We start from the raw sequence: 25,461 nt of genomic DNA, 5'->3' as shown, positions 1-25,461 counted from the left end.
ACAAAGTAACCTTAAAATGTCACATGAAACTTTGTTTTACTGTGCTTCACTAGCGCATGTCATGCCAGATGCAATTTGTCACGTAAGTCTGATAACACTTGGATCTGTCTGTATTTTCTTCATTAAGACAAATCCGCTAATCATGTACTTTGATGTCATGGCAATGTCAAATGTCTTTAGAACTTTCTAAGTGCTTACTTTCAGTTTCTAAACTGATCTCATCACAGATCCATAGCAGATAGTTCATAGACCGTTACTGATGTTTAAAGATTTACATGATACCCATTACATGGCACAACAGAGCATATTATGCACTGTATGTGCTTAGTTGCTCGGTCATATCTGACTCTTTGTGACTGTATGGACTGTAGCCTGCCAGGCTCCTCTATCCATGGGATTCTCCAGACAAGAACACTGGAACAGGTAGTCATACCCTTCTTCAGGGGATTTTCCTGACCCAGGGATCGAGCCTGAGTCACCTGCATTGCAGGCAGATTCTTTACCAGCTGAGCCACCAGGGAAGCCCTATTACACACTGTTGAGGTATAATTCCATAATAAGGTAATATTAAGGCAAGAAATACTGTACTTTAATGATTATTATATTTTAATTTTCAAATATTTGCAGTGGTTTCATGAAAAAATGTTCAGGCGTCTACTTACTGTTTTAACAGGAATTTCAGAACACTTAAAGTAGATATGAGCCGTTCTTTGGCTGTGCTGGGTCTTCTTTGCTGCCATGGGATTTCTGTAACTGCGGTGTGCCGGCTTCTCATTGCGGTGGCTTCTCTTGATGAGGAGCATGGGCTCAGTAGTTGTGGCTCATGGGCTTAGTTGCCCCATGGCATGTGGGATCTTCCCGGACCAGGGATCAAACCCAAGTCCCCTTCATTAGCAGGCAGATTCTTAACCACTGGGCCAGCAGGGAAGTCCTGTGAGCTGTTTATGAGGCATGAGTTTGCAGATGTAACTTCTTAATGTTGGTGGAGCTGTCGGGTACTGTTTCTTCCCCAAGAAGCCATCAATAACCACTGTATGGTATAACCTGTGGCTCTTCCCAAGATCACAGTGCTTACAGCTAACTGTTTTTAGTGCATGCTTAACCCCCATGTTTCTGAACTGGCACCGCAGGGTGTGTTCTGATTTATGTAATCGATAAGAATGTATGATGAAATGGGTGAGAATAACCCACCATTTTATTACAAGAATTTTCAAGCATTCAGAAAATGGTAAAGAATTTTAGAGTGCCTGAACACCCACCACTTAGATTCTTCCATTAACATTTTACTATACCTGTATTTATTACATGTCTGTACAAATGTCTACACTTCTATCCAACCATCACTAAAACCTTTCTCCTAAAAACTTCCACATACACATCATTAACTGGAATTCATTGTTTATAGTCTGTTTTCTTTTGAGCTAAAATACACAGACAATGAAATACACAGATTTCAATTGGATATTCTCTGAATTTTGACAAATGTATATGTCTTTGTAAGTCAAATCTGTCAAGATATAGGGCAGTTGTGTTCATTTAGCAGCGGTTTTACCTCCAAGGGGAGATTTGACAGTTTCTGGAGTTATTTTTGGTTGTCCAAGCTGGGCAGCATAGTGCTGACATCTAGTGGGTAGAGTCCACTCACAATTCTTTGTCAGTAGTGCCCCATTTGAGAAATCATGTAGAGCATTACCCCAACCCTGGAAAGTTTCATCATGTCTCTGGCCAGTCAACCCCTTCCCTCACCCCCAACATTCCAGAGATAACCAGTGGCGTGGGTGGTTTTTTTCCTACTATAGTTTTACTTGTTCTAGAATATCGATATAAATGGGACCAAACATTATATACTTCATGGTGGTCTTGCCTTAAAAAATTAACACAAAACATTGCCTATAACTCATCAAGGGAGGCAATTTTTTCCCCCATTAACTATAAAAGAAATCTTTTGTAGGATTTCACATAAAGGACGCAGAGATATATAGACAGTATTCTCAGCAACATGCCTGTAAGAAACAAATTATAGGTGTTCCCTCAGTATACACAGGGGATTGGCTCCAGGACCTACCATAGACTGTAAAACCCGCAGATGCTCAAGTCCCTCTGTCAGCCTTTTGCAGTCTTGCTTCCACATCCTCGGACTCAACCAATCTTAGATCATGTGGTACTCTATGTATTTATTGAAAAAATATCTGCGTATAAACCTGCATAGTTTAAACCTAAGTTGTTCAAGGGTCAATTGTAAAGGAGTTCATATGACTGTTCCCTTCAGACATAATGCCAACATGAAACTCAGTGCAAGCAGCTTTACACAGAGACAATATTGTCCAAAGACATAGGTTTCTAATAGTCCAGTTTGATTTCAAATTAAAACCCTTAGATGAATGTTTAGGATGATCTTCAGATACTCCTTATGAAGGGTACTTTGTTCAGCCAGGATTTGACAAGACATGTACAGCATCCATTTCAAGGTATATACACAGTGCAGATAACATGATGCCAGTTAAGGGGAAATCTACCAGCTTTGGAGAACAAATAAGAAACTTGCCTCACATTTAATGTTACCTATACATTATTTTCCTTGAAGGTAGTATTTGAGAATATCTGAAGGCAAAGAAAGAAGGTTTAAAAACCCAAACATAGTTGTTCCACTCTAACAGAAGCTCAGGTCTCCAAGTTAACTGCCACTTTCATCCTTGGCGGCTCTGATGACTAACAGTCATGTTTATTAGTCACTGATTGATGAATTGATTCATTTGTGCCAGAAGTCACTTGGTGATGTCATTGTCTCATGAATTTGAATGCCACGTATGTGCTGACATCTCCCAAATTCCTTAAACTATAAACTCCTAAATCTAATTGCCTACCTGACGTCTCCACTTGGATATATAAAAGGCAATTCAAACTTGATGTTTCCAGAACTGAAATCTCTGATTATTTCCCTGAAGACTTCTCTTTCACATCTCAGAAAATAGCCTAAGCTATTTTTCCTAATAGCCTTGAGCTTTCTAGCAGCTCAAGTCACCTGAGCTTGGTATCACCTTAGACCATTTTTATTGCACACTGCACATCCACCAACTTTTATTTATTTATTCATTTAGGTCGTGCCACATGGCTTGTGGGATCTTAGTGCCCCAACCAGGGCTGGAACCTGGACCCTCGGCAGGACAATGTGGAGTCCTAACCACTGGACTGCCAGGGAATTCCCTGAAGAACTCATTTTTGTGTGGGTCTTCTAGTGAACATGTTCAGGTTTTATTCATCTGAGAAAGTATTTTCCCTTCATTTTCAAATAATATTTAGACTAGATACAGAATTGTAAGTTGGCAGTTCGTTGTCTTTTAGCTTCCCTTTCTGTTGGTGTTAGTGGTCAGTCTTCTTTTTGCTGATTTAAGAGTAATGTGCCTGTTTTCCCCTCTTCTGTGGCTGCTTCTTTCATTTTCTGGAGTTTTACTATAATATTCCTGCATGTGTTTTTCTTTAAATGTCCTGCTTGGAATTCAGCACCTCTTGAATCTGGCTTGGTATCCGTCTTCAGTTTTGGAAAATTCTTAACAATTGTCTATTACTTCAAATATTGTTTCTGTCCCACTTTCTCCTCTGTCTCTGGTGACAGCAAAGTGGAAGGTTTGATCATGGGGATGGACAGCCGACTTGGGGTTGCTGAGTGGGTAGTTGATGTGGTGGGATGATTCACCTGTGTGGTATCTAAGTCTCTTAAAAAGATGATAGGAGCTGGGGAGGAGAGAAAGACTATGAACCAGGAGCCAAAGACTCCCTTGATGATAAGGGTGTGAGAGTACAACCATCCGTATGATTATAAGGTTGGTGGGTGGAAATGGCTGGGCTTGTGTATTGAAACACAACTACAAGGAGCAGGGAGTTTTGGAAGAGGGAAAGAGAAGCAAAGCCCTGAAAGCAAAAATTAGAAGAAAGGAGCGTATTTTCCTTCTTGGCTCTAACAAATGAATATGAGACAAAACGATGTCAGCATTTGAATGGGCTGTAAAGGAATTTGTGTTGTCAGAGAAGAGCTAAAGAAGGCAGAAGAGGGTCTTCTAAAAGTCAATGAACAGAATTTTAGAAGACATAATTTGAGAGGTTTGGGAGGTAGGGGAGAAGAATGAGGAATTAGATTTTAATGGGAAGTACAGAACAGTGTGAGATTCATGTGATGATTTAGGAAGTTTGACCTTCTGGCAGTGACAGGTACAAGGGATGACAGGTACAAGAGGCATAGTGAGAAGGGTCCTGAGAGTTTCTGAGATAAAGATGGGCTGTCACGTTTTTTCTCCTGATTATGAAGGCTTCCCTTTCAGGTATGGAGAAGTAAGATGGTTCTTAATATATCAGTTCTTCTGAGCTTTTTGGATAGGGTGATGTAGCCAGGGCAGGCTTCCCAGTAGAGACTCAGTGTGCTAATATTTTCATATGTGGCTCACTGAGGCTGGAAATAGTAGCTTCTCAAGGCTTTTCAAGGTTTTGAGATTTTGAAACCCAAAGCCAGGCCCTTGACTGTGACCAGTGAAAGCCAGACCCTTGGCTATGACCAATGCACTGAGCTAAAGACCAATTTGTTAGATGTCTGGCAGCCTCACGATTGGTATTTTTGTTTTTTTGATTAGTCGTTACCCTCTGTTAAGCTGGACAGTTTATCTTTACATTCTATAACTGTATGATCTTTATCAGTAGTGACATTATTCTGGTTAAATACAAAGATTGGCTTTTTCTTCTTTTTACAGTAGGCCCTTGTTGTGGCTCAGCTAGTAAAGAATCTGCCTGAGTTTCTTTACCATTGTGGGAGACCTGGGTTTGATCCCTGGGTTGGGAAGATCCCCTGGAGAAGGGAAAGGCTACCCACTCCAGTATTCTGGCCTAGAGAACTCCTTGGGGTCGCAAAGAGTCGGACACGACTGAGCGACTTTCACTTCACTTGTTGGTTATCTGTTTTAAATACAGCATTGTGAATGTGTCAGTCCCAAACAGTTTATCCCACACCCCCCCTTCCTCTTGGTAACCATAATTTCATTCTCTAAATCTGTGAGTGTGTTCCTATCTTGTAAATAAGTTCATTTGTGTGTATATATATGTATGTATATATATGTATATATATATTTAGATTACAGTATTTAGTATACAGTATATGTATACATATACTATACATAGTATATGTATATATGTATATACACACACACACATATATATAGTATACGTATATATGTGTAAACATACATATATTTAGTATACAGTATATGTATACATATATGTATATTTAGATCACAGTATTTGTCTTTCCCTGTGGCTGATTTTTTCTTTAAGGGCCAGATAGCAATTATTTTAGATTTTATGGGCCACATGATCTCTGTAGCAAGAGATAGAACAGATGAGAGTGGTCGTGTTCTAATTAAATTTTATTTACAAAAACAGGCAATGGGACTGAATTTGGCCCCTGGGTTGTAGTCTTCCAGCATTTGGTCAAATGAAACCTCTAAGGATATTTTTCATTGGAACCACTGTAACTTTGACAGTACACTTTAGTAAATTTTTTGTGCCATGTGGTCTTCAAATTTTGTGAAAATCTATCTAGTAATTTTTGCAAATGTGGTAACAGACAAATGTTCAACTACTTAGTTTTATTTATATGAATTTGCTGGGTGGTGATTGACAGCTGTTCCTACCTGTTATTTTTAAGTCATTGTTAATCACTAGCTTAATTGCCAACTCTAGGAGGTATTTTTTACTCTGTATTTTGCTAATCTTTTCCTCACGATTTGATATTGAATATTGTATTTTCCTTAAATTCTGTCTTTCTGTTACTGCACTCTCCTGGTTCTTCTACCACTCTTGCCCATTTCCAGTCACCCTCATGGATTTCTTCTCTATACTCTCTTTTTTTCTGACTACTCTCCCTGAAGTCTCTTATTTGTGGCTGTGGTTTTTTAGAGCCACATTTCTAAACCCACATTTTAGACCAGTTTATAAACCTTCAGATTTTTACTCTTGGCTGCTTATTAAACATAATTATCTGTATAACTCCTAGATACGTGAAAACTCAGAATGTCAAAACTAAACTCAGTCCTCTATTGTTCTTACTCCTGTGTTTGTCTCATAAAGAGCCTCACCATCTATCCAGTCATCCTGGCAACTTGGGAGTCAGTCATCCTTCCTCCATAATTCAGTACATTATCAAATCCTCTCAATTGTACTTCCTAACTATCTTTTGGCTCCATCTTCAGTGCTCTGAGTCCTAGTTCACACCATATTTCCCCTAATTGGCCTTACTCTTTTCAGTTCTGACTCCTTTGATCTTTGATTATTGCTGTATACCAATGCCATACTCCCTTGTTAGCCCTCCCAGACAGAATTAAACCCTCTTCATCTAGGTACATAGTTACTTTACAGTGTTTATTACTTTGCATTATGTTTCTGGATGTCATTTTTCTCTCTATTCTTGAGTATTTATTTATTTATTTAGCTGTGCCAGGTCTTAGTTGCGGAATGTGAACTCCCACTTGTGGCACGTGGGGTCTAGTTCCCTGACTGAGGATCAAACCCAGGCCTCGTACATGGGGAATGTGGAGTCTTAGCCACTGGACCACCAGGAAAGTCTCTCTCTCTGTTCTTTAAGATGAAGCTTCTTGAGGGTACGGACTGTGCTTCATGCATTTATATGTCTAACTTCACACCCCCTGCTGCTTCAAACACCTGCTGTTTGGCATATATGTATTTGATAAAATTTGAGTAAGTGAATTTTAGATTTCCATATAAACATAATGGATTTTACACACAGAGAATTCCAAGGAAAAGAGAGTAAAGGAATAAAAGAAATTATATAAAACCATAAGGACAGAAAGAATGGGAAAGTAGACACATCTCTAAGAACACTAGCAGCCAGGCATCTTCACCATATCCTTACTAGCAATAGGAGACTGGGGGAATTTTTTTTTAAATGTTTCCTAAACATATTAGGAAAAAAATGTTTCTTTAGAAAAAAAATTCCTCAAGTCTCCTACTGCTTGTAAGGATATGGTGAAGATGCCGGGCTGCCTGACATGCTGCAGTCCATGAGGTTGCAAAGAGTCGGACACGACTTTGTGACTGAACAACAATGATATGATTAACTCTGTATTTTATAACCCATCTATAGTAACATCTCGTGTTGACAAAACCATACCCAATAATAGAAATTCCATGCTTCCCTGATGGCTCAGATGGTAAAGAGTTTCCCTTTTTACAGGAGACACTGGTTATATCCCTGTATAGGGAAGATCCCCTGGAGAAGGGAATGACTACCCACTGCAGTATTCTTGAGCTTCCCTGGTGGCTCAGACGATAAAGAATCCACCTGCAAGTCAGGAGGCCTGGATTTGATCCCTGAGTCAAGAAGATCGCCTAGGGTAGGAAATGGCAACCCACTCAAGTATTCTTACCTGGATAATTCCCATGGACAGAGGAGCCTGGTGGGCTACAGTCCATGGGGTCACAAAGAGTCAGACATGACTGAGCAACTAAACAATAACAATCTTGAAATTAATGTGTGTTCTCCAGTTATATTATTTTAAAAAAATATTTTGGCTTTTTCTAGTTCCTCTACCTTTCTATATAAATTTTTGTCACTATCTATAAAAAAATCTTACTGTTATTATTATTTTTATTAGAATTGAATTGAATTTGCATTAATGTCTGAGCAGAATTAGTATCCTAACCATTTTGAGTCTTCCAGTCTCTCTCCATCTATGTAAGTCCTCTTTGTATCATAACTTTCAGCATGTGAAGGTCGCTCAGTCATGTCTGACTCTTTGTGACCCCATGGATTATATAGTCCATGGAATTCTCCAGGCCAGAATACTGGAGTGGGTAGCCATTCCCTTCTCCAGGGGATCCTCCCAACCCAGGGATCCAACCCAGGTCTCCCTCATTGCAGGTGGATTCTTTACCAGATGAGCCAAAAGGGAAGGTCTTCTTTATTTTATCATAATTTTTAGCATACAGGTACTATTAATACACGTATTTTGTTAGATTTGTATCTATGTACTTTATTTTTATGTATGTACTATTGCAAATGATCATTTTAAATGTTTTATTTCCAATAATTAATTTCTAGTATATAGAAATATGGGCTTATTCTCAGTGAGTAAAGAACCTGCCTGCAATGCAGGAGATGCCGGAGATAAGAGTTCAATTCCTGGGTCGGGAAGATCCCCTGGAGGAGGGCACAGCAACTCACTCCAGTATTCTTACCTGGAGAATCCGCATGGACAGAGGAGCCTGGCGGGTCATGATGTGTTATCCTTCATGTATTTTGCTGGATAGAATTTACAGTGTTTTGTTGAGGATCTTTGAGTCTGTTTTCAGGAGTAGTGGTTTTTTGGTTTGTTTGTTTTGATGTTATTGTCTGGCTTTGATATCACGGAATCCCCGTGGACAGAGGAGCCTGGCGGGCTACAGTCTATAGGTCACAAAGAGTCGGACACGACTGAAGTGACTCAGCACAGCACAGTGTATAGAAATACAGTTGATTTTTTTGATTTTGATCTTGTGTTGTATAACCTCATAAACTTACTCACCTGTTAATTCTAGGAGTTTACTTTAGTAGACTCCTGATAATGGAAATAAATGAAGACCACCCAAAAGAAAAAATAGGGCATCAGCCACCATTTCTTGCATTTGGCACAGAATCAGAAGGAAATCTAAAAGGAGAGTATGAAAACTTTTATAATGAACCTGAAGGGAAAGCTTCAGGTTGCCTTAATTGGAAGTTGTTGGCATGGGGAAGCTGGAAGCGGGCCTAACTAGAAGTAGGGCATCCTGTGTGGTTGCTTGGGGGAGCTTATTTGACTTTGGTTGGTCCTAAATTGGAAGTGGGGGCAAAAATTAGGGAAGCTGGCAGTTATTGATCAAGGCCTGGCTGTTTGGAATTAGTTTCTACAGAAGCTACAGTCTGCCTTCCTGGACTGGTTGTTGCAGAGGGTGTGGGTCAAAGTTGTTTTTGGATGTGATATTGCTGTTGTCCTTTTGTATATTCAGTCTCTCACTTGGGATTTTCTATGTAGACAATCACGTGGTCTTGCAAATAGAGTTTTATTTCTTCCTTTCTAATTGGTATGCCTTTATTTTCTTCCCTAATTGTACCAGCTAGGACTTCCAGTACAATGTTGAATAGGAGTGGTGAGAGCAGACATCTTTTTTTTTTTCCTTTGAGAGCAGGTGTCTTTGATTTTGTTCCTAGTCTTAGGGAAAAAAATTTAGTCTTTCCTCACTGAATGTGATGTTAGCTGTAAGTTTTATGTAGGTGACTTTTATTAGATAAAAGAAAATCCCTTCTCTTCCTACTTTGTTAGGCATTTAAAAAATCACGAATGGGGGACTTCGTGGTGTTCATGACTCCACACTTCCAATGCAGCGGATGTGGGTTCCATCCCTGGTTGGGGAACTAAGACCCCTCATGTCATGCAGCATGGCCAAAAAAATAAGTAAAATAAGAATAATAAAATAATTGTTTAAAAAATCATGAATGGATGTTGTGTTTCATCAAGTACATTATCTGCATCTACTGAGATCATCATGTGGTTTTTCCCTTTAGTCTGTTAATATGAGGAATCACACTGATAGATTTTTGAATGTTGAGCTAGCTTTCCATTCTCACAGTTCATCCCTCTTGGTCATGATGTGTTATCCTTCATGTATTTTGCTGAATTGAATTTACAGTGTTTTGTTGAGCATCTTTGAGTCTGTTTTCAGTAGTGGAGTGGTTTTTTGGTTTGTTTGTTGTGATGTTATTGCCTGGCTTTGATATCACGGTAATTCTGGTCTCATTAAATGATTGAGTTGAGAAATGTTGCATCTTCTACTGTTTTCTGGAAGAGATTGTACAGAATTGGTGTTGATATAATATTGGTATTATATATGGTAGAATTTCCATATATATATATAGTGCAGCCATCTAGATGTGGAGAGTAAAGTTGTCAGATTTATAGGCATAGAGTTGTTTGTAGCATCCTTTTAATGTCTGTACCTGTCTGTAGAGATACATGTGTGCATTCTCAGTCGCACAGTTGTGTCCAGCTCTTGCAACGCCCTGAACTATAGCCTGCCAGGCCTCTGTCCGTGGAATTTTCTAGGCAAGAATACTGAAGTGGGTTGCCATTTCCTCCTCCAGGGGATCTTCCCAACGCAGGGATCAAACCTGCATCTCTTGAATCTCCTGAATTGGCAGGCAGATTCTTTACCACTGAGCCATCTGGGAAGCCCCTATAATGATATATACCCTCTTTCATTTCTGATTTTGATGCTGTGTGTGTGTGTGTGTGTGTGTGTGTGTGTGGCCACAGCACACAAGTTGTGGGATCTTAATTCCCCAGCAAGGGATGAAACCCAGGCCCTTGGCAGTGAAAGCGCAGAGTCCTAACTACTGATCTGCCAGAGAATTCCTGATATTGATATTTTTAATTTTCTCTCTCTTTCTTTTTCTCTTTGTCAAGTATAGCTAGAGATTTATCAGTTTTATTGATCATTTCAAAAAACCAGCTGAGCCACAAGGGAAGCCCAAGAATACTGGAGTGGGTAGCCTATCCCTTCTCCAGTGGATCTTCCTGACCCAGGAATCAAACCAGGGTCTCCTGCATTGCAGGTAGATTCTTTACCAACTGAGCTACCAGCTTTTTATTCCATTTATTGTTTTTCTGTATCAAATTTCATTGATTTCTAATCTAATCTCATTTTCCTCTTCCTTTTAAAATTTTTATTTATTTATTTATTTATGTTGGGTCTTAGTTACAACACCTGGAGTCTTCACTGTGGCGTGCATGATCTTTCATTGTGGTACCCAGGCTATTTGTTGTGGACCATGGGCTTCTCTCTAATTGCACCTCTCAGGCTCTAGAGCACACATGCTCTGTAGTTGCAGCACACATGTTTAGTTGCCCCACAGCATGTGGGATCTTAGTTCTGTAACCAGCGATTAAATCCGAGTCCCCTGCATTGGAAGGTGGATTCTTAACCACTGGACCACCCAGGAAATCCCCTTTACCATTTTTTTAAATTAAAATTTTGTTTTGGTTTTGCTGGGTCTTCATTGCTGCACATAGGCTTTCTCGAGTTACGGCGAGCAGGGGCTACTCTTTGTTGCAGTCCACGGGCTTCTCGTTGCATGGCCTCTCTTGTTGTGGAGCCCAGGGTCTAGGCACAGGGGCTGCAGCACGCAGGCTCGGTAGTTGTAGCTTGAGGGCTCTAGAGCACAGGCTCAGCAGTTGTGCACACAGGCTAAGTTGCTCCTCGGCGTGTGGAATCTTCCTGGACCAGGGATTGAATCCATGTCCGCTGCTTTGGCAGGTGGATTCCCATCCACTGTATCAGAAGGGAAGACCCCCAGTATTGGATAATTTCTATTAATCTTTCAGCTCACTGAATCTTCCTCTTTGCCATCTTCATTCTGCTTTTGACCTCCTCTAGTGTATTTTTTTTTTTTTTAATAAATTTATTTATTTTAGTTGGGGGCTAATTACTTTACAATATTGTAATAGTTTTTGCCATACATTGACATGAATCAGCCATGGGTTTACATGTGTTCCCCTTCCTGGACCCCCCACCCACCTCCCTCCCCATCCCATCCCTCTGGGTCATCCCATTGCCCCGGCCCTGAGCCCTTGTCTCATGCATCGAACATGGAATGGTGTTCTGTTTCACATACGATAATATACATGTTTCAATGCTATTCTCCCAGAACGTCCCACCCTCACCTTCTCCCTCAGAGTCCATAAAATTGTTCCATGCATCTGTGTCTCTTATTCTGACTCGCATATAGGGTTATCGTTACCATCTTTCAAATTCCATATATATGCATTAGTATACTGTATTGTTGTTTTTCTTTCTGGCTTACTTCACTCTGTATAATGGGCTCCAGTTTCATCCATCTCAGTAGAACCGATTCAAATGTATTTTTTTTAATGGCTGAGTAATATTCCATTGTGTATATGTACCACAGCTTCCTTATCCATTCGTCTGCTGGTGTGGAGAAAAGGGAACCCTCTTACACTGTTGGTGGGAATGCAAACTAGTACAGCCACTATGGAGAACAGTGTGGAGATTCCTTAAAAAACTGGGAATAGAACTGCCATATGACCCAGCAATCCCACTGCTGGGCATATACACCGAGGAAACCAGAATTGAAAGAGACACGTGTACCCCAATGTTCATCGCAGCACTGTTTACAATAGCCAGGACATGGAAGCAACCTAGATGTCCATCAGCAGACGAATGGATAAGGAAGCTGTGGTACATATACACAATGGAATATTACTCAGTCTAGTGTATTTTTAATTTAAGATAGTGCATTGTTTAGTTAAATAGTTTCAATCTAGCTTCTGTTTTATAGTTATTCTTTCTCTTCTGAGAACTTCCATCTTTCTGGTCATTTCTCATTACCTTCACCTGTGGAACACAGATATAACTGTTCTAAATCTTTTTTTCTGATAACTCCAGTATCTAAGCCATTTTAGGACTCTTTTTTTCTCTTGAGAATTGATTAGTTTGGGAGGTTTTGTTTTGTTTTTGGATTTTTTGTTCATTGTATGTCCTGTGATTTTGAAAGATATCTTCAGCTCATTGTATTTTGAACATTTTGCTTTTAGACTCTGAGTTCTGTTCAGATCTTCTGAGAATGCTGATTTTTGTTTTGTTTCAACAGATAATCAAGTTGTAGATTAAACCTACAAGTTTTGTCTCCTCTGTGGGTGATGGTTTCAATCTCACTTCCATTTTTAAAACCTTTGCCCTCACACGCCCCACCCAGTAGTCATTCTGCCACTTGAGTGGTAGTTTAGGTAGTTTCGGTTTCAAAGACTTGGCTGGGCTTCTCAGATTCTGTTCCACGCATGTGCAACTCAAGGGTGAGGCCGGGACTTTTGTAGTTGTTACACAGCATCAGGAGCTCCTTTCTTTGACTCGCCCCTTGCTGGGATGTTCTTCCCAACCTCTGGTTCCACCCCCCCACTCCCCCCAACTCCGTGTCTAGTTCCTTTGGCTAGAAAGACAGGTTTCTCACAGAGCGTTTTAGCTCCCTCCTGTCTTAGAGTTCCACGTGGCAGATTTCACCCTCAGGGTAAAGCAGTGAGAACAAAGGAAAAAAATGACAGGGATTCCCTTTCTGTGCTTAAGAGCACGGAGCCCCTTTTCTCATTTCTTCCAAGCAGAGACAAGTTTTCTGTAAATTTGAGGAATGTGGACTGTCATCCCTGAGATTCAGTTTCAGAACTCTTGCTCACTTTTAAGCAAGGCCAGGAGAGAAAAAAATAAATATAGGAGCAAACTATGGTTGCCCCCACACTACTCCGCTCACATGGGTCCTTTTTCTTCATCTTCTAAGGCAATGGCACCCCGCTCCAGTACTCTTGCCTGGAAAATCCCATGGATGGAGGAGCCTGGTAGGCTGCAGTCCATGGGGTTGCTAAGAGTCGGACACGACTGAGCGACTTCACTTTCCCTTTTCCCTTTCATGCACTGGAGAAGGAAATGGCAACCCACTCCAGTATTCTTGCCTGGAGAATCCCAGGGACGGCAGAGCCTGGTGGCTGCCGTCTATGGGGTCGCACAGAGTCGGACACGACTGAAGCGACTTAGCAGCAGCAGCAGCAGCAGCAGCCAGAAAGAGGGGCTTTGGGGCCATCTACCACCCCTGGTCAGTTCTGCAACTTGAGCTACTCTTGGTTCAAAGGCAGATGGCAGAAGAGAAGAAAAACCCCAGAAAACTCCACAGTACTACTGATTGTTCAAGTTTCAACTTCTCTCACCTGTCCCCTTGCTGGTTTTCACTTTTTAGAGCCCTCAGGTAATTGGTTTTTGTATTCTTTCCAATTTTCAGTTGTAATCAGTGAAGGAGACAGGCTGTGGTGGGCATAATCTCTTTTGCCCAGCACTGAAATTGGCATTCATATTTTTAATGCCTGTCTACAAGTGAGCTAAAGGGTTCTCAGACATTTGGGAAAAGTCTTCAGTATGGGAGACAGACACACAGAGACATGCACCGAAGGACTCAGAGGAAACAGAAGAGAAGGACTGGGACAAAAGGCAGGAATGTTACCCAAATGAAGAACAGGGGATGATTCGAAGATCTGTGTTAAGTGTTTGTATAGAGAGAGAATTTTAAAATTGTTTTTAAAGAATATTGTTAAAAACCAAGATGATCACACATTTATTGGTAACAGAAATTTAAATACCTAAGAAAAAACCAATAAAACCAATAATTTCCAAAATATCAGTAAAGCAAGTAAATAAAGGTAATCAGAAGTTTAAACCTGGGAGTATATTTTCCTGTTTAAGTGTAAAGGCAGGTATATCCTTAATTCAGTTCTAGTTGTTTCAAAGAAGATATTTCAGGGACTGAAGTATAAATTGGTGTAACTTTTATGCACAACTTTTTGCTCAATAACACAGTACTTTTTAGGATGCTTCTGCCACCAGATGAAGTCATTTCTTTCTTTGTAGTTTATCTTATAGAAATAAGGCAACATGCAGACAGACATTTTGGACAATATGTTCATTTAATGGTTTTTATAAGTATGAGAGGTAGAAACAACCCACCAACTTTTACCAAAAAAGGCTATGTTCAGTTAATTATAATACAAATATACCTATAAAATAAAGAATATTTTACAATATTTAGGATTAAAATTTAAAAGTTTCAATAAAGTAAGCATGTATTTATGGATGGAAAAAAGCTTTATATAAATGCTATTTCAAAACAACTTCCCTGAAGAGATAATGCCAGGTAGCAGAATGTCTTATGTATATATAACTCAGTCACATTGCTGTAAGCAGAAATTAAATACAATATTGTAAATCAGCCATGCTTCAATAAATTTTTTTAAAAATGGTAAACCACTACATAATTATTCTCAACACAGTTATTTCTCACAACAGTCCTATGAATTGGCTGCCGTAATCATCTCCATTCTACAAATGAGGGAATTCAGAGCTCAGGGTTAAGTGACTCACCGAAAGTCATCAAACCTGTTGATAGTAAAACCAAGTTTGTCTGACCCTGAAACTCTCGCTCTTGGCACTGCTGTCTCTGGATGCCTGTCAGGAAGCAGGTCCACAGTGGATAGACTTTTCCTTTGTGTAAATTACATTTGTAGGATTATTTTAAAGCTGCTGTAAGACAATCTTATTTTTCTTGAAGATGCCCAACTTTTTGCCATATCCCTTCATAAAGTCATAATGCCCCCAGCCAACTTTGGAAGTCACTTGGATTTTTCTGTGGATTGCAGTTTATATAGATTGGTTGGTTGGTTGTTTTTTCAGTAAAGTGTACTTCCCAGAGTTGTATAATCATCAAAAAATACAGTTTAAAACGCTAAAATAGACTAATACCAATAGGTTTACATCATGCTTATAAGATCTAAAATTACAAAATTGTAGGCAAAATAGACGTCATTAACCAAGCTGGAATTTAAGAGGGAAAAAAAGCAAAAGTCCAGTTGTCTTGGGTATATTTATAAGTGAAAAGAATATTTTTAAGTGAGGTATATAAGCAAGCGTCTCAGTAAAGTCTTCCTCAGAGTAAGGAAAATACTAGGGGAGCTCTTATATTCTTATATTCAGTCATTTCCTCTCTTTACTAATTTTGTATTCCTGAATGTTTTAGTCATGATCTTAGAGCTTTGGTAGATTTTCCATGATGAAAGAGATTGTTTGCAGTAAAATTTATCATATGCTTTTTATGTATTGAGATTATATGATTTTTTTTCTTTCATGCTATTGATGTGATGTATCACATTGACTGATTTGCATAAATTGAATCATCCCTGCATCCTGAATGTAAATTCCACTTGATTCATGGTGAATGGTCCTTTTAATATGCTGCTGACTTTGGTTTGCTAGTATTTTTTTTTTTTTTCGGTTGCACTGGGTCTTAGTTGCAGCATGCGAGATCTTTTCAGTTGCAGCATGTGGGATCTAGTTCCCTGACCAGGGATCAAACCCAGGCCTCTGCATTAGGAGCCCAGAGCCTTACCCTCTGGACCACCAGGGAAGTCCTGGTTTGCTAGTATTTTATTGACAGTTTTTGCATTGATATTCATCAGAGTATTGACCTGTAGTTTTCGGGTAGTGTCTTTCTTTTTGCTTTGGTATCAGGGTCATGCTGACCTCATAAGATGAGTCTAGCCTCTTCACATATTTTGGAAGACCTCGGGGAAGATTGGTGCAAAGGTAACCATTTTAAAGAGTACACTCAGTGACATGTAGTACACTTTCAGTGTTCCGCATCCATCACCTCATCTAGTGGCAGAACAGTTTGATTACCCACAAAGGAGGTATTGTACTCATTAAGCAGTCACTCCTCACTGCCTCCCTCCCCTAGTCTCTAGCAACCACTAGCCCACTTTATGTCTCTATGGATCTGTCTGTCCTGAAACTCTCATACGTATGTGATCTTTTGTGTCTGGCATTTTTCACTTAGCATAATGTATTCAAGGTTCATCTGTGTTGTAGCGTGTATCAGCACTTCATTCCTTTGTATGATATATGTTTTGTGTATTGAGTTGTTTTTACCTTTTGGCTATTGTGAATAGTGCTGTTGTGAACAAGTACTTGTACTTGCTTGAATACCTGTTTTCAAATATTTGGGGTATATACCTAGGAGTGGAATTGCTGAATCATATGGTAATTCCATGTTTCACTTTTTGAGGAACCAACAAATTGTTTTCCTCAGTGGCTGCACCTTTTTATCCCCCAGCAGTATACAAGGGTTCCCGAACGTCCACATCCTCACCAACACGTGTTAGTTTCTTCTTTAAAAAAAAAGTTACAGCCATGGACTCTTTTAAAAATATAATTTATTTAAAAATAAATTGAAAACATAATTTGTTGAAAGGTATAATATTTATTTCATTGAGATATAATTGACATATCATTTTAGGTGTACAAAGCACTGACTTGATATTTGCATATATTGCAAAATGATCACCATAATAAGTCCAGTTAACAACCATCACTGTACACAAGTACACAACATTTTTTTTCTTGTGATGAGAACTTTCAAGAGCCACTTACCTAGCTACTTTCAAATATACAATACAGTATTCTTAACTATAGCCACCATACTGTACATTACACCCTCAGGGTTTATTCATTTTATAACTGGAAATTTGTGCCTTTTGCCTCCCTTCACCAATTTTGCTCACTCGCTCCCTGAGGCAACCACCAATCTATTCTCTATATCCATGAACTCAGTTTTTTTGTTCATTTGTCATTTGTTGTTGTTTTAGATCTCACATATAAGTGAAATCATACAGTATCTATCTTTTTCTGTCTGACTTATTTCATTTAGCATAATGCCCTTAAGTTCTATCTATGTTGTTACACATAGCAAACTTCCATTCTTTTTTATCGTTGAATAACCTATTATATGCCATGTTTTCTTTACCCATTCACCCACTGATGGACATTTTAGTTTGTTTCCATGTATTGGCTATTGTAAATAATGCTACAGTGAAGATAAGAGTACTTACTACCTTTTTCAGTGTTTTTGTTTTCTTTAGATAAATACCCAGTAGTAGAACTGCCAGATCATGTGGTGGTTCTATTTTTAGTTGTTTAACAAAGCTCCATACTGTTTTCCATAGTGGCTACACCAAAAAGCATTCCCACCAGCAATGTACAAGGGTTCTCTTTTCTCTACATCTTTACCAACACTCATTTCTTGTCTTTTTGATAGTAGCCATTTTAACAGGTGTGAGGTGATATCTCACTGTGATTTTGATTTGCATTTCCCTGATGACTAGTGATGTTGAACACCTTCAAATACCTATTGGCCAACTGTGTCTTCTTTGGAAAAATGTCTATTTAGTTCCTCTATTGTTTGATTTTTTGCTATTGCACTGTATGAATTCTTTATGTATTTTGGGTATTAACTCATCAGATATATGATTTGGAAATATTTTCTCCCATTCAGTAGGTTGCCTTTTCTTTTTTTTTTTTTTGATGGTTCTTTTTGCCCTGCAGCAGCTTCTTAGTTTGATGTAGTCCCACTTGTTTATTTTTGCTTTTGTTGTCTTTGCTTTTGGTGTTAAATCCAAAAAATCATTGCCAGGACTAATGCCAGGGAACTTACTGCATATGTTTTCTTCTGGAGTTTTATGGCTTCAGTTCTTACATTCAAGTCTTTAATCCATTTTGAGTTAATTTTTATGTGCGGTGTACATAGTGGTCTAGTTTCATTCTTTTGATGTGGTTGTCCAGTTTTCCCAACATCATTTATTGAAGAGACTATTCTTTCCCCATTGTATATTCTTGGCTCTTTTATCATAAATTAATTGGCCATATATGTGTGGGTTTATTTCTGGGCCCTCTGTTCTGTCTCATTGATCTATGTGTCTCTTTTTATGCAACTGCCATGCTGATTTGATTGCTGTAGCTTTTTGTATAGTTTAAAATCAAAGACTGTGATGCCTCCACCTTTGTTTTTCTTTCTCAAGGTTGCTTTGGCTATTAAGGGTCTTTTCTGATTCCACGAAGACTTTAGGATTGTTTGTTCTATTTCTACTTTATCTCACCCCAGTTTATAAAATTTTGTCTGATTTGTGATTTGGGTTTTTTTGGGGGGGAACTGGTCAAAAGCAGTGATTGTCAAACTTTTTGATAGGAGAACCCCTTTATACTTTTAATAATTATTGAAAACCCCTAAAAGGCCTTGCTAATGTGGTTTATATCTGTATTTGATATTTTGGTATTTACTGTATTAGAAGTTACAAACTGAGAAATTATTTAAGTATGCATTCATTCCTTGAAACGTAATAAACCCATTATATGTTAACAAAATATTATGAATAATAGCTCCCCCCTACCCCACACACACACCACACACACACACACAGTAGTGGAAAGACTTGCATAGTTTATCTTATAGCAAATCTCTTTAATGTCTGCTGTAAGGTAAGACTGTTGATTCTCACATAAGGTCCTGAGATCTGCATGTAGCCTTTGGAAAACTCCCCTATACACTTGTGAGAGAATGATAATGAAGGAGGCAAATAATGTCTTAGATTTATCCTCAGTGACTGAGGATACCCAGGTTGAAGAGCAATTGGTTTTAAGATTTGTTGTTTCTGGCACAACTAGGAGTGTTTAAAAACCTTTCAGCAATTTCTTGTCGTAGCTTAGGGAGTGGTATTGGTTGTTTTGAACCCAAATACAAAATATTCAAGGAACTTACTATTTAGGTCAAAGATGAACCTTTTTTTTAGAGTCAAAGATTAAAGAGAAGTTATCAATTGCATAGTCTCTTCTTTTATGTTATCATACTGAAGCAAAATGAACAGCTGTATAAGTAGTACTTTCAGAAAACATTTCTTTTTGCTCAATCGGTTAATATCCTATCTTGTTCCATAAGGTACTTGGGGCAACTCTGCAGATAGTGGTATAATAGAATTTTGAATATAGATGGGACAAGGAGAAAATGGTTAGAAACTACGACAAAGCTAAGTATAAAGTTAGCACATAAAATGTATTTCATACACTTTTGTCTAACTTTTAGAAGTGGGAGAAAACTATAGTATTTTCAAATGTTCCAACTTGAAAAAAAGATTCACTAAGGGTTTTTAATGACTCACACTATCCTTTGCGATTGTGCAGCATAGTGTCTTTAATGAAAATCTGTTCTTATCTTTCCAAGGAAAATAATCTTACATATTGCCAGTCTACTTTGCTAGTTAGTTGACTTGCTAACAATTATTACATCAGCTTTATCAAAATGTATTAAGCTATACTCAGCATTATTAATTGTATTTGTATGCGTGCTCAGTCATGTCCAGCTCTTTGCAACCCCATGGACTGTAGCCCACCAGGCTCCTCTGCCCATGGGATTCTCCAGGAAAAAATACTGGGGTGGGTTGTCATTTCTTTCGCCAAGGGATCTTTAGTTACAGCATGTGAGATCTAGTTCCCTGATCAGGGATGGAACCTGGGCCCCCTGCATTGGGAGCATGGAGACTTAGTCACTGGACCACCAGGGAAGTTCCAGTAATTGCATTTTATAATGTTATGCAGGATAAAGGAAAGAGCACGGCACTGCAATCCAGGAGACCAGAGATCTAACTTTGGTTCCGAGGCTGGATTCCTACAAACCTAGGCAGTCATGTACCTCTTGCTCGTGGGCAGAGAGAAGAACAGGTTGCTGGAAAGGGACGAACAATTTAATTTGGGAGATGGAAGCACTCTATAGAGTGTTGAGGTGGTTTTTGTTTTTTTCAATGAAAGGTACTTATACTTTTACTTCACACTACTAGAATTACTTCACACTCCAGAATTACTATACCATGATTACAATTTGTATACCAGGGTTACTCAGGTATTTGTATTGGTCAAAATTATACAGTTAAGATTTGTGCATTTATGTATATTTTACCTTAAAAAATTAAAAATAATCAAGTGGTTAGTGGGTAAAGGTGGCAATAAAAGAAGGCACAATTTTCAAAGCTACGTGATAGGGACATGAGGTTACTACCCAGCTCTGTTCACTTTGTGTATGTACATTTGAAGCTTTCCATGTTAAAATGTTTTTGTTTAAGCAGCTTTCTGCTCTACTGTATTAGAATGTCAAAAGATAGCATTTAGAATTGATAAATCAAGAAATAGCAGTGTAAAGATATTCTTTAGAAATGTGGAAATAAATAAAAGGGGAAAATAATTAAAAGGCATCAAAGTGGTTGCCTGTGGGGATCAAAGCTGAGTGTAGAGAGGGCTGGAGTAGGAAATACCTCAATTTTGTTTTATAAGGCTTTCAGTGTTATTTGATTTTTAAACCTTATGCATATATTCCTTGGATAAAATGGTGTATTCATTCTGTGGATTACTGCATTGTTTTCGAGGAACATATCCACAGGATCATATGTGGATAGTTAGTATTAATTCTAAGCACAGACCAATGCTTAGAATAAAAATTCTGTTTACGTGTGATAATTTCGGCAGTATGCCCAGTTATTTCCATTGCCAAAGTTGGTGATTTACATTTTAATTCCTACTTCAGATGCAGAGGGCTCCAGAGTTTGATTGCATAGTTTGTCCCTGCCCTCCTGCAGTTTGTTCTTGACACCATAGTCAAGAGTGATCATTATAAAGCTTCTATTACTCTCCTGTTCAAAAGCCACTGAGTGGCTTCCCATGACAGTTAGAATAGAATTCAAACTCTTCATCATGGCCCACAGACAAGGCTGTAAGTTACATAAGTGATGGGATGGTGCCTTATCTTCTTGTCACTCTCCTCAGAGTCAGCTGGATGGCTTTTCACGCACCCCGAGCTCTTGCCTGCCTCCAGGCCTTCATACTTGCCATTGTTCCTGAGACTGGCTGCTGCTTCTCATTCAGGAATAAATTCCTGAAAAAGGCCTCCCCTGACCATCTAGCTATAGTAGCTCCTTCCACCCCTTCTCCATGTAAAGCAGTGACGCTGAGAGTGGTCCTCAGACCAGAAGCATGAGCATCACGTGGGAACATTTTGTTCTGTTTGGAAATGCATCACAGACCTGCTGAAATAAAATCTGCATTTTAACAAAATTTCTCTGGTATGCAGTGTAAATTTTTCAAAAGTTCTGATCTAGAATAAACCCGCCTTCTCAATTTTCCTGTTAATAGCTCATTTCTGAAGATAACCTGGTCATTTACCTGTCCATTACTTCTCCCTAAATGGAATATGTCCATTACTTCTCCCTAAATGAAATAACTGTACAACAACAATCTTCATGGTGTTCACTTATTTGTAAAATTGGGGTCATACTATCTCCCACCCTCATCATTATGAAGAGATTCACTATTTCTTGGACTACTGAAGTCATGCACCTAATGAAGAATCACTCATTTATGCTTATCTTCTGTTTGTTGTTTAACTTCTCAGGTAGTTTGTCTTCAGAACTGAAGTTTAGGTTTTATTGAGCACTTTGCTATAGACTGAAAACACTTTCTTTTTGGTATTTTATAAAGCACTTCCATTCAGAGTGCTGACTTTAAAAAACGCACAATGTGAGAGTTGCAAGTTAAGTTTTCCTTGGGGCAAAGTGAGGACTGTCGCCCGGCAGACGGCATTTCAGACCAGCAGGGGAAGGGTCCGTATATCCGTATATCCGTGGCCTTGGTGGGGGCCAGTCCATGCAGTCAAGCACGGATTTGCCTGCAGGCTTCTTCTAGTCAGGAGCAGCAGTTGTCACTATGAAGGATTTAAGTGCTTTTCTAGATATGAGGAGATACAAGAACTGGGCTCATGAAATCAGCTCCTGAACATATCTGACTATCTGAAAACCTGTCCTACAGGGTATTGAAAATCAACAGCTGCAGCAGCACATGATTTAATCCTTGTAGAAGTAGATGGCAAGTGCCCATTTGGAGTTGACAAGAGTTAAAGTTATCGTTAAAGGTTTTTATACAAACTAAATGTTAGTCTACTATTTGTATCAAATTTTATTAAATCAGAATTTAATAATTTTTTAATAAGAAAATAAGATTCTGAAAATGGAAAGTCAAATGCAAAATTTTCAGTTAAACTAAAATAAAAACTGGTGGGGCAAATAATGCATCAGCTTTTTACTTGTGAGGTAAGATTCCAGGAAAAAGTTTAGTTTTGGATAGTCTACATTTAAAGATAATGCTCCCAGGATATGTCTCCTCATGCATGTCCTGGGTCAGGAAAAGTTTCATTCTATGCACTTTGAGTGAAGAAATAGGACAGCTTACATCAGTGACTTTTAACTGGGTGTGATTTTGCCCCCAGGGGACATTTGGCAATGGCTGAAGAGATTTTTGGTAGACACAGCTGGTGGAGAGGGGGGTGTGGAAGCCAGGGCCCTCTAAATACCCTGTAATGCCCCCCACTGAACAGCTCTCCACCACAGAGAATTATTTAGCCCAGAATGTCAGCGGTGCTGCTTCAGAGAGACCCTGGCTTAAACTGAAAGAGCCCTTCTTCTGCAAATACTAATGCTATCAGAAAAACAACACTTTGTTCAACCTTTTGGAAAAGAGACTATATAGAAACTGGCAATTTAGAGATTCAGATGGGTATGTGGGCAGGAAATGCTCAGATAGTCCTCCTTTTTTAAAAAGAAGAAAACTCAAATATAGGGTTACTGGTTTTCTTTATTTTACAGATGGGGTCGAGGATTTGGTCTTTTGGGTTCCATTTTTGGAAAGGATGGTGTATTAAACCAGCCAAACAGTATCTTTGGACTTATATTTTATATACTACAGTTATTACTTGGTAAGTATTTATACAGCAATACATAAATAAGTTTGTTTTGTTATATTTTACTTAGTACTTTGTCTCTTTGCCCTGATGTGTCTTTATAGTAAATAAAAAGCAGATGTTGATGTTAGAACCACTAGTTTGTAACCCATTTTTGTGTTGTGAAAACTTGGTTCACTAAGATTTTGATGACACTCAGCCTGAACTTGGTATAGGAGCATCCTAGGATGCTCACAAAAACAAGTCCCATTCAGGGAAATTATTACTCCAAACAGTTTGCCTTGGAAACCTTGTTTCCTTGTTATTTTGTATACTCTGTAGCTATTTTAAAATATTATGCATTGAGAAAACATTAATGGTAAATAATATTCAGTCATAATTCCATCACCTTTATATAGCCACTACTGCCATTGTTCCTTACTTTTTTACTTAAATTTATGTGAACTCTCATACTGTCTGTCCTCTTAAGTGCTTTACTGTTGTGGACATCAAGGCTTCCAATTTTTTAATGTTCTAAATAACACTACAGTGATTAACTTTGTTTAAAGTCTTCTTTTCATACTCCCTTTTCTCTTTGAATTATTTCTGTAAAACAAATATCTAAATTTAGGATGAATGAGTCAACATAGATTATTGGGGGGTATGGATTTTAATAGGTAGAGCCACACTGATTTTCTCTCAGTTGTCAGGTTTTCACACAGCTTCAACCATCCTCATTTTTTTTTCTATAAAATTTCTAATTCAGTAGTTACATATTAATAGCCATTACTTTAATTTTATAGTATTTTAATTTCCTTTTATTGCCAATTCAGTTATTGGGATCCTGATAACAGTACGTTTCATATTTGTTACAAACATTTTACTCATTCTTTATTCTTGTTTTAGAAACGTTGATTTTGTGAATTTTGATTATACAGAAGGTTTTATACTTTCAGAGTTAAATCCATCCATCTTTGTCCTTGCATTTCAATTGTTAATATTTTATCCTGTTATCTGGCAGGTCTTCTTTCTAGCACCAATAGATTTATTCTAAGGTGAACTGTGCACCTAAATTTTTCTCAACAGCCCTATCAAGTTTTCCCCCTTCCGTATCTGTATATCTTGGAGAAATAAAACAACACACACAAGGATATTCATAGCAGTACAGTTTAAAAGAGCAAAAAATTAGAAGTAGCTTGTAAGGATTGAATAAACTAGGTTACAAGCATGCTAGAAAATACTATGTAGCCATTAAAGGGAAAAGTAGGTCTACAAACCCTGGAAGATCAAGACCTAGTTTAGCAATTAAAAAAAAAGCAAATTGTGGTATAATAGATAGAGGATAAGTGTATGTTTATATATGTGCAGGGTTGAGACCTTTCACCTTTTATTCCATTTAATTGTTTTGTTTGGATTTCTAAAGAAGAATATAAAGTATAAGTTCACAATAAAATAACCTAAGAAAAGCTTCTGACTATGTTAATTTTGGGAAATGGGTAGAATAAATCACTGTTTTGTAATATTTAATTTGTTAATTTCATTATATACACATTTGAAAAGATGTGTATCGTATGTATTTTTTCTAGTCACATTTTAGACATTCACATGCATTTTTAGTGTTCGTGTCTTTACCATTGGAGGCACATTTGGGCTCCCCAAACATGGTTTTCCAGAGCACATCAGGTTCACTCCCTTATAAGTTGTTCAAGATGGAGGGTTTTTTTTTGGCTGCGCTGTGCAGCTTTGTGGGATCTCAGCTCCCCAACCAGGGAATGAACCCAGGCCACCACAGTGAAAGCCCTGAGTCCTAACCACTGGACCTCCAGGGAAGTCCCATCCTATTAGCTCTTTAAATCTGCACAACAGTCCTAAGAGGCAGTCATGATTATTATCCCACTTTTACACTTAAGGAAAAGTTGCACAGAGAGAGTAAATAACTTGCCTATATCATTTTGAAATTAACTTTCTTAGATAAAAATTAAGGTGCCAGCATTCATTTTTAAAGTCTGAGATATTAGCATAAATGAGGTCAGCCAACTTTGTTTTTTAGTAAAGGGCCAGTTAGAAAATAATTTAGGCTTTGCTGACTGTCACAGCTACTCAACTCTGCCATTCAAGTGCAAATGCAGTCTTTACATACATGAATGAGTGTGGCTGGGTTATAATAAGTGTTTATTTACAAAAGCAGTGGCATAAATAATCCAATGGTATCTTAGTCTGGAAAGAGCCTTGTTAAAGCATCAGGGATGTCGCTG

General features: G+C 38.4%; 1 protein-coding gene across 2 annotated transcripts in view; it reads left to right on the top strand.

The window, feature by feature from the left end:
- The window catches only part of VKORC1L1 (vitamin K epoxide reductase complex subunit 1L1), a 57,542-nt gene that overhangs the window by 26,632 nt on the left and 5,449 nt on the right, over positions 1-25,461 (top strand). The window contains exon 2 of one of the 2 annotated variants that reach the window (XM_081558133.1): positions 23,133-23,242. The exons of the other annotated variant lie outside the window; for it this stretch is intronic. Coding sequence (XP_081414259.1) covers positions 23,133-23,242 — 110 coding nt within the window. The remainder of the gene's footprint in view (positions 1-23,132; positions 23,243-25,461) is intronic. 2 annotated transcript variants of the gene reach the window in all.

This window comes from Giraffa tippelskirchi, chromosome 13, assembly GCF_054371585.1.
Source record: "Giraffa tippelskirchi isolate mGirTip1 chromosome 13, T2T-mGirTip1v1.2.pri, whole genome shotgun sequence".
Lineage (NCBI taxonomy): Eukaryota > Metazoa > Chordata > Mammalia > Artiodactyla > Giraffidae > Giraffa > Giraffa tippelskirchi.
Note: the sequence above shows the minus strand (reverse complement) of the source record. Positions and strands in the feature narration are given on the sequence as shown.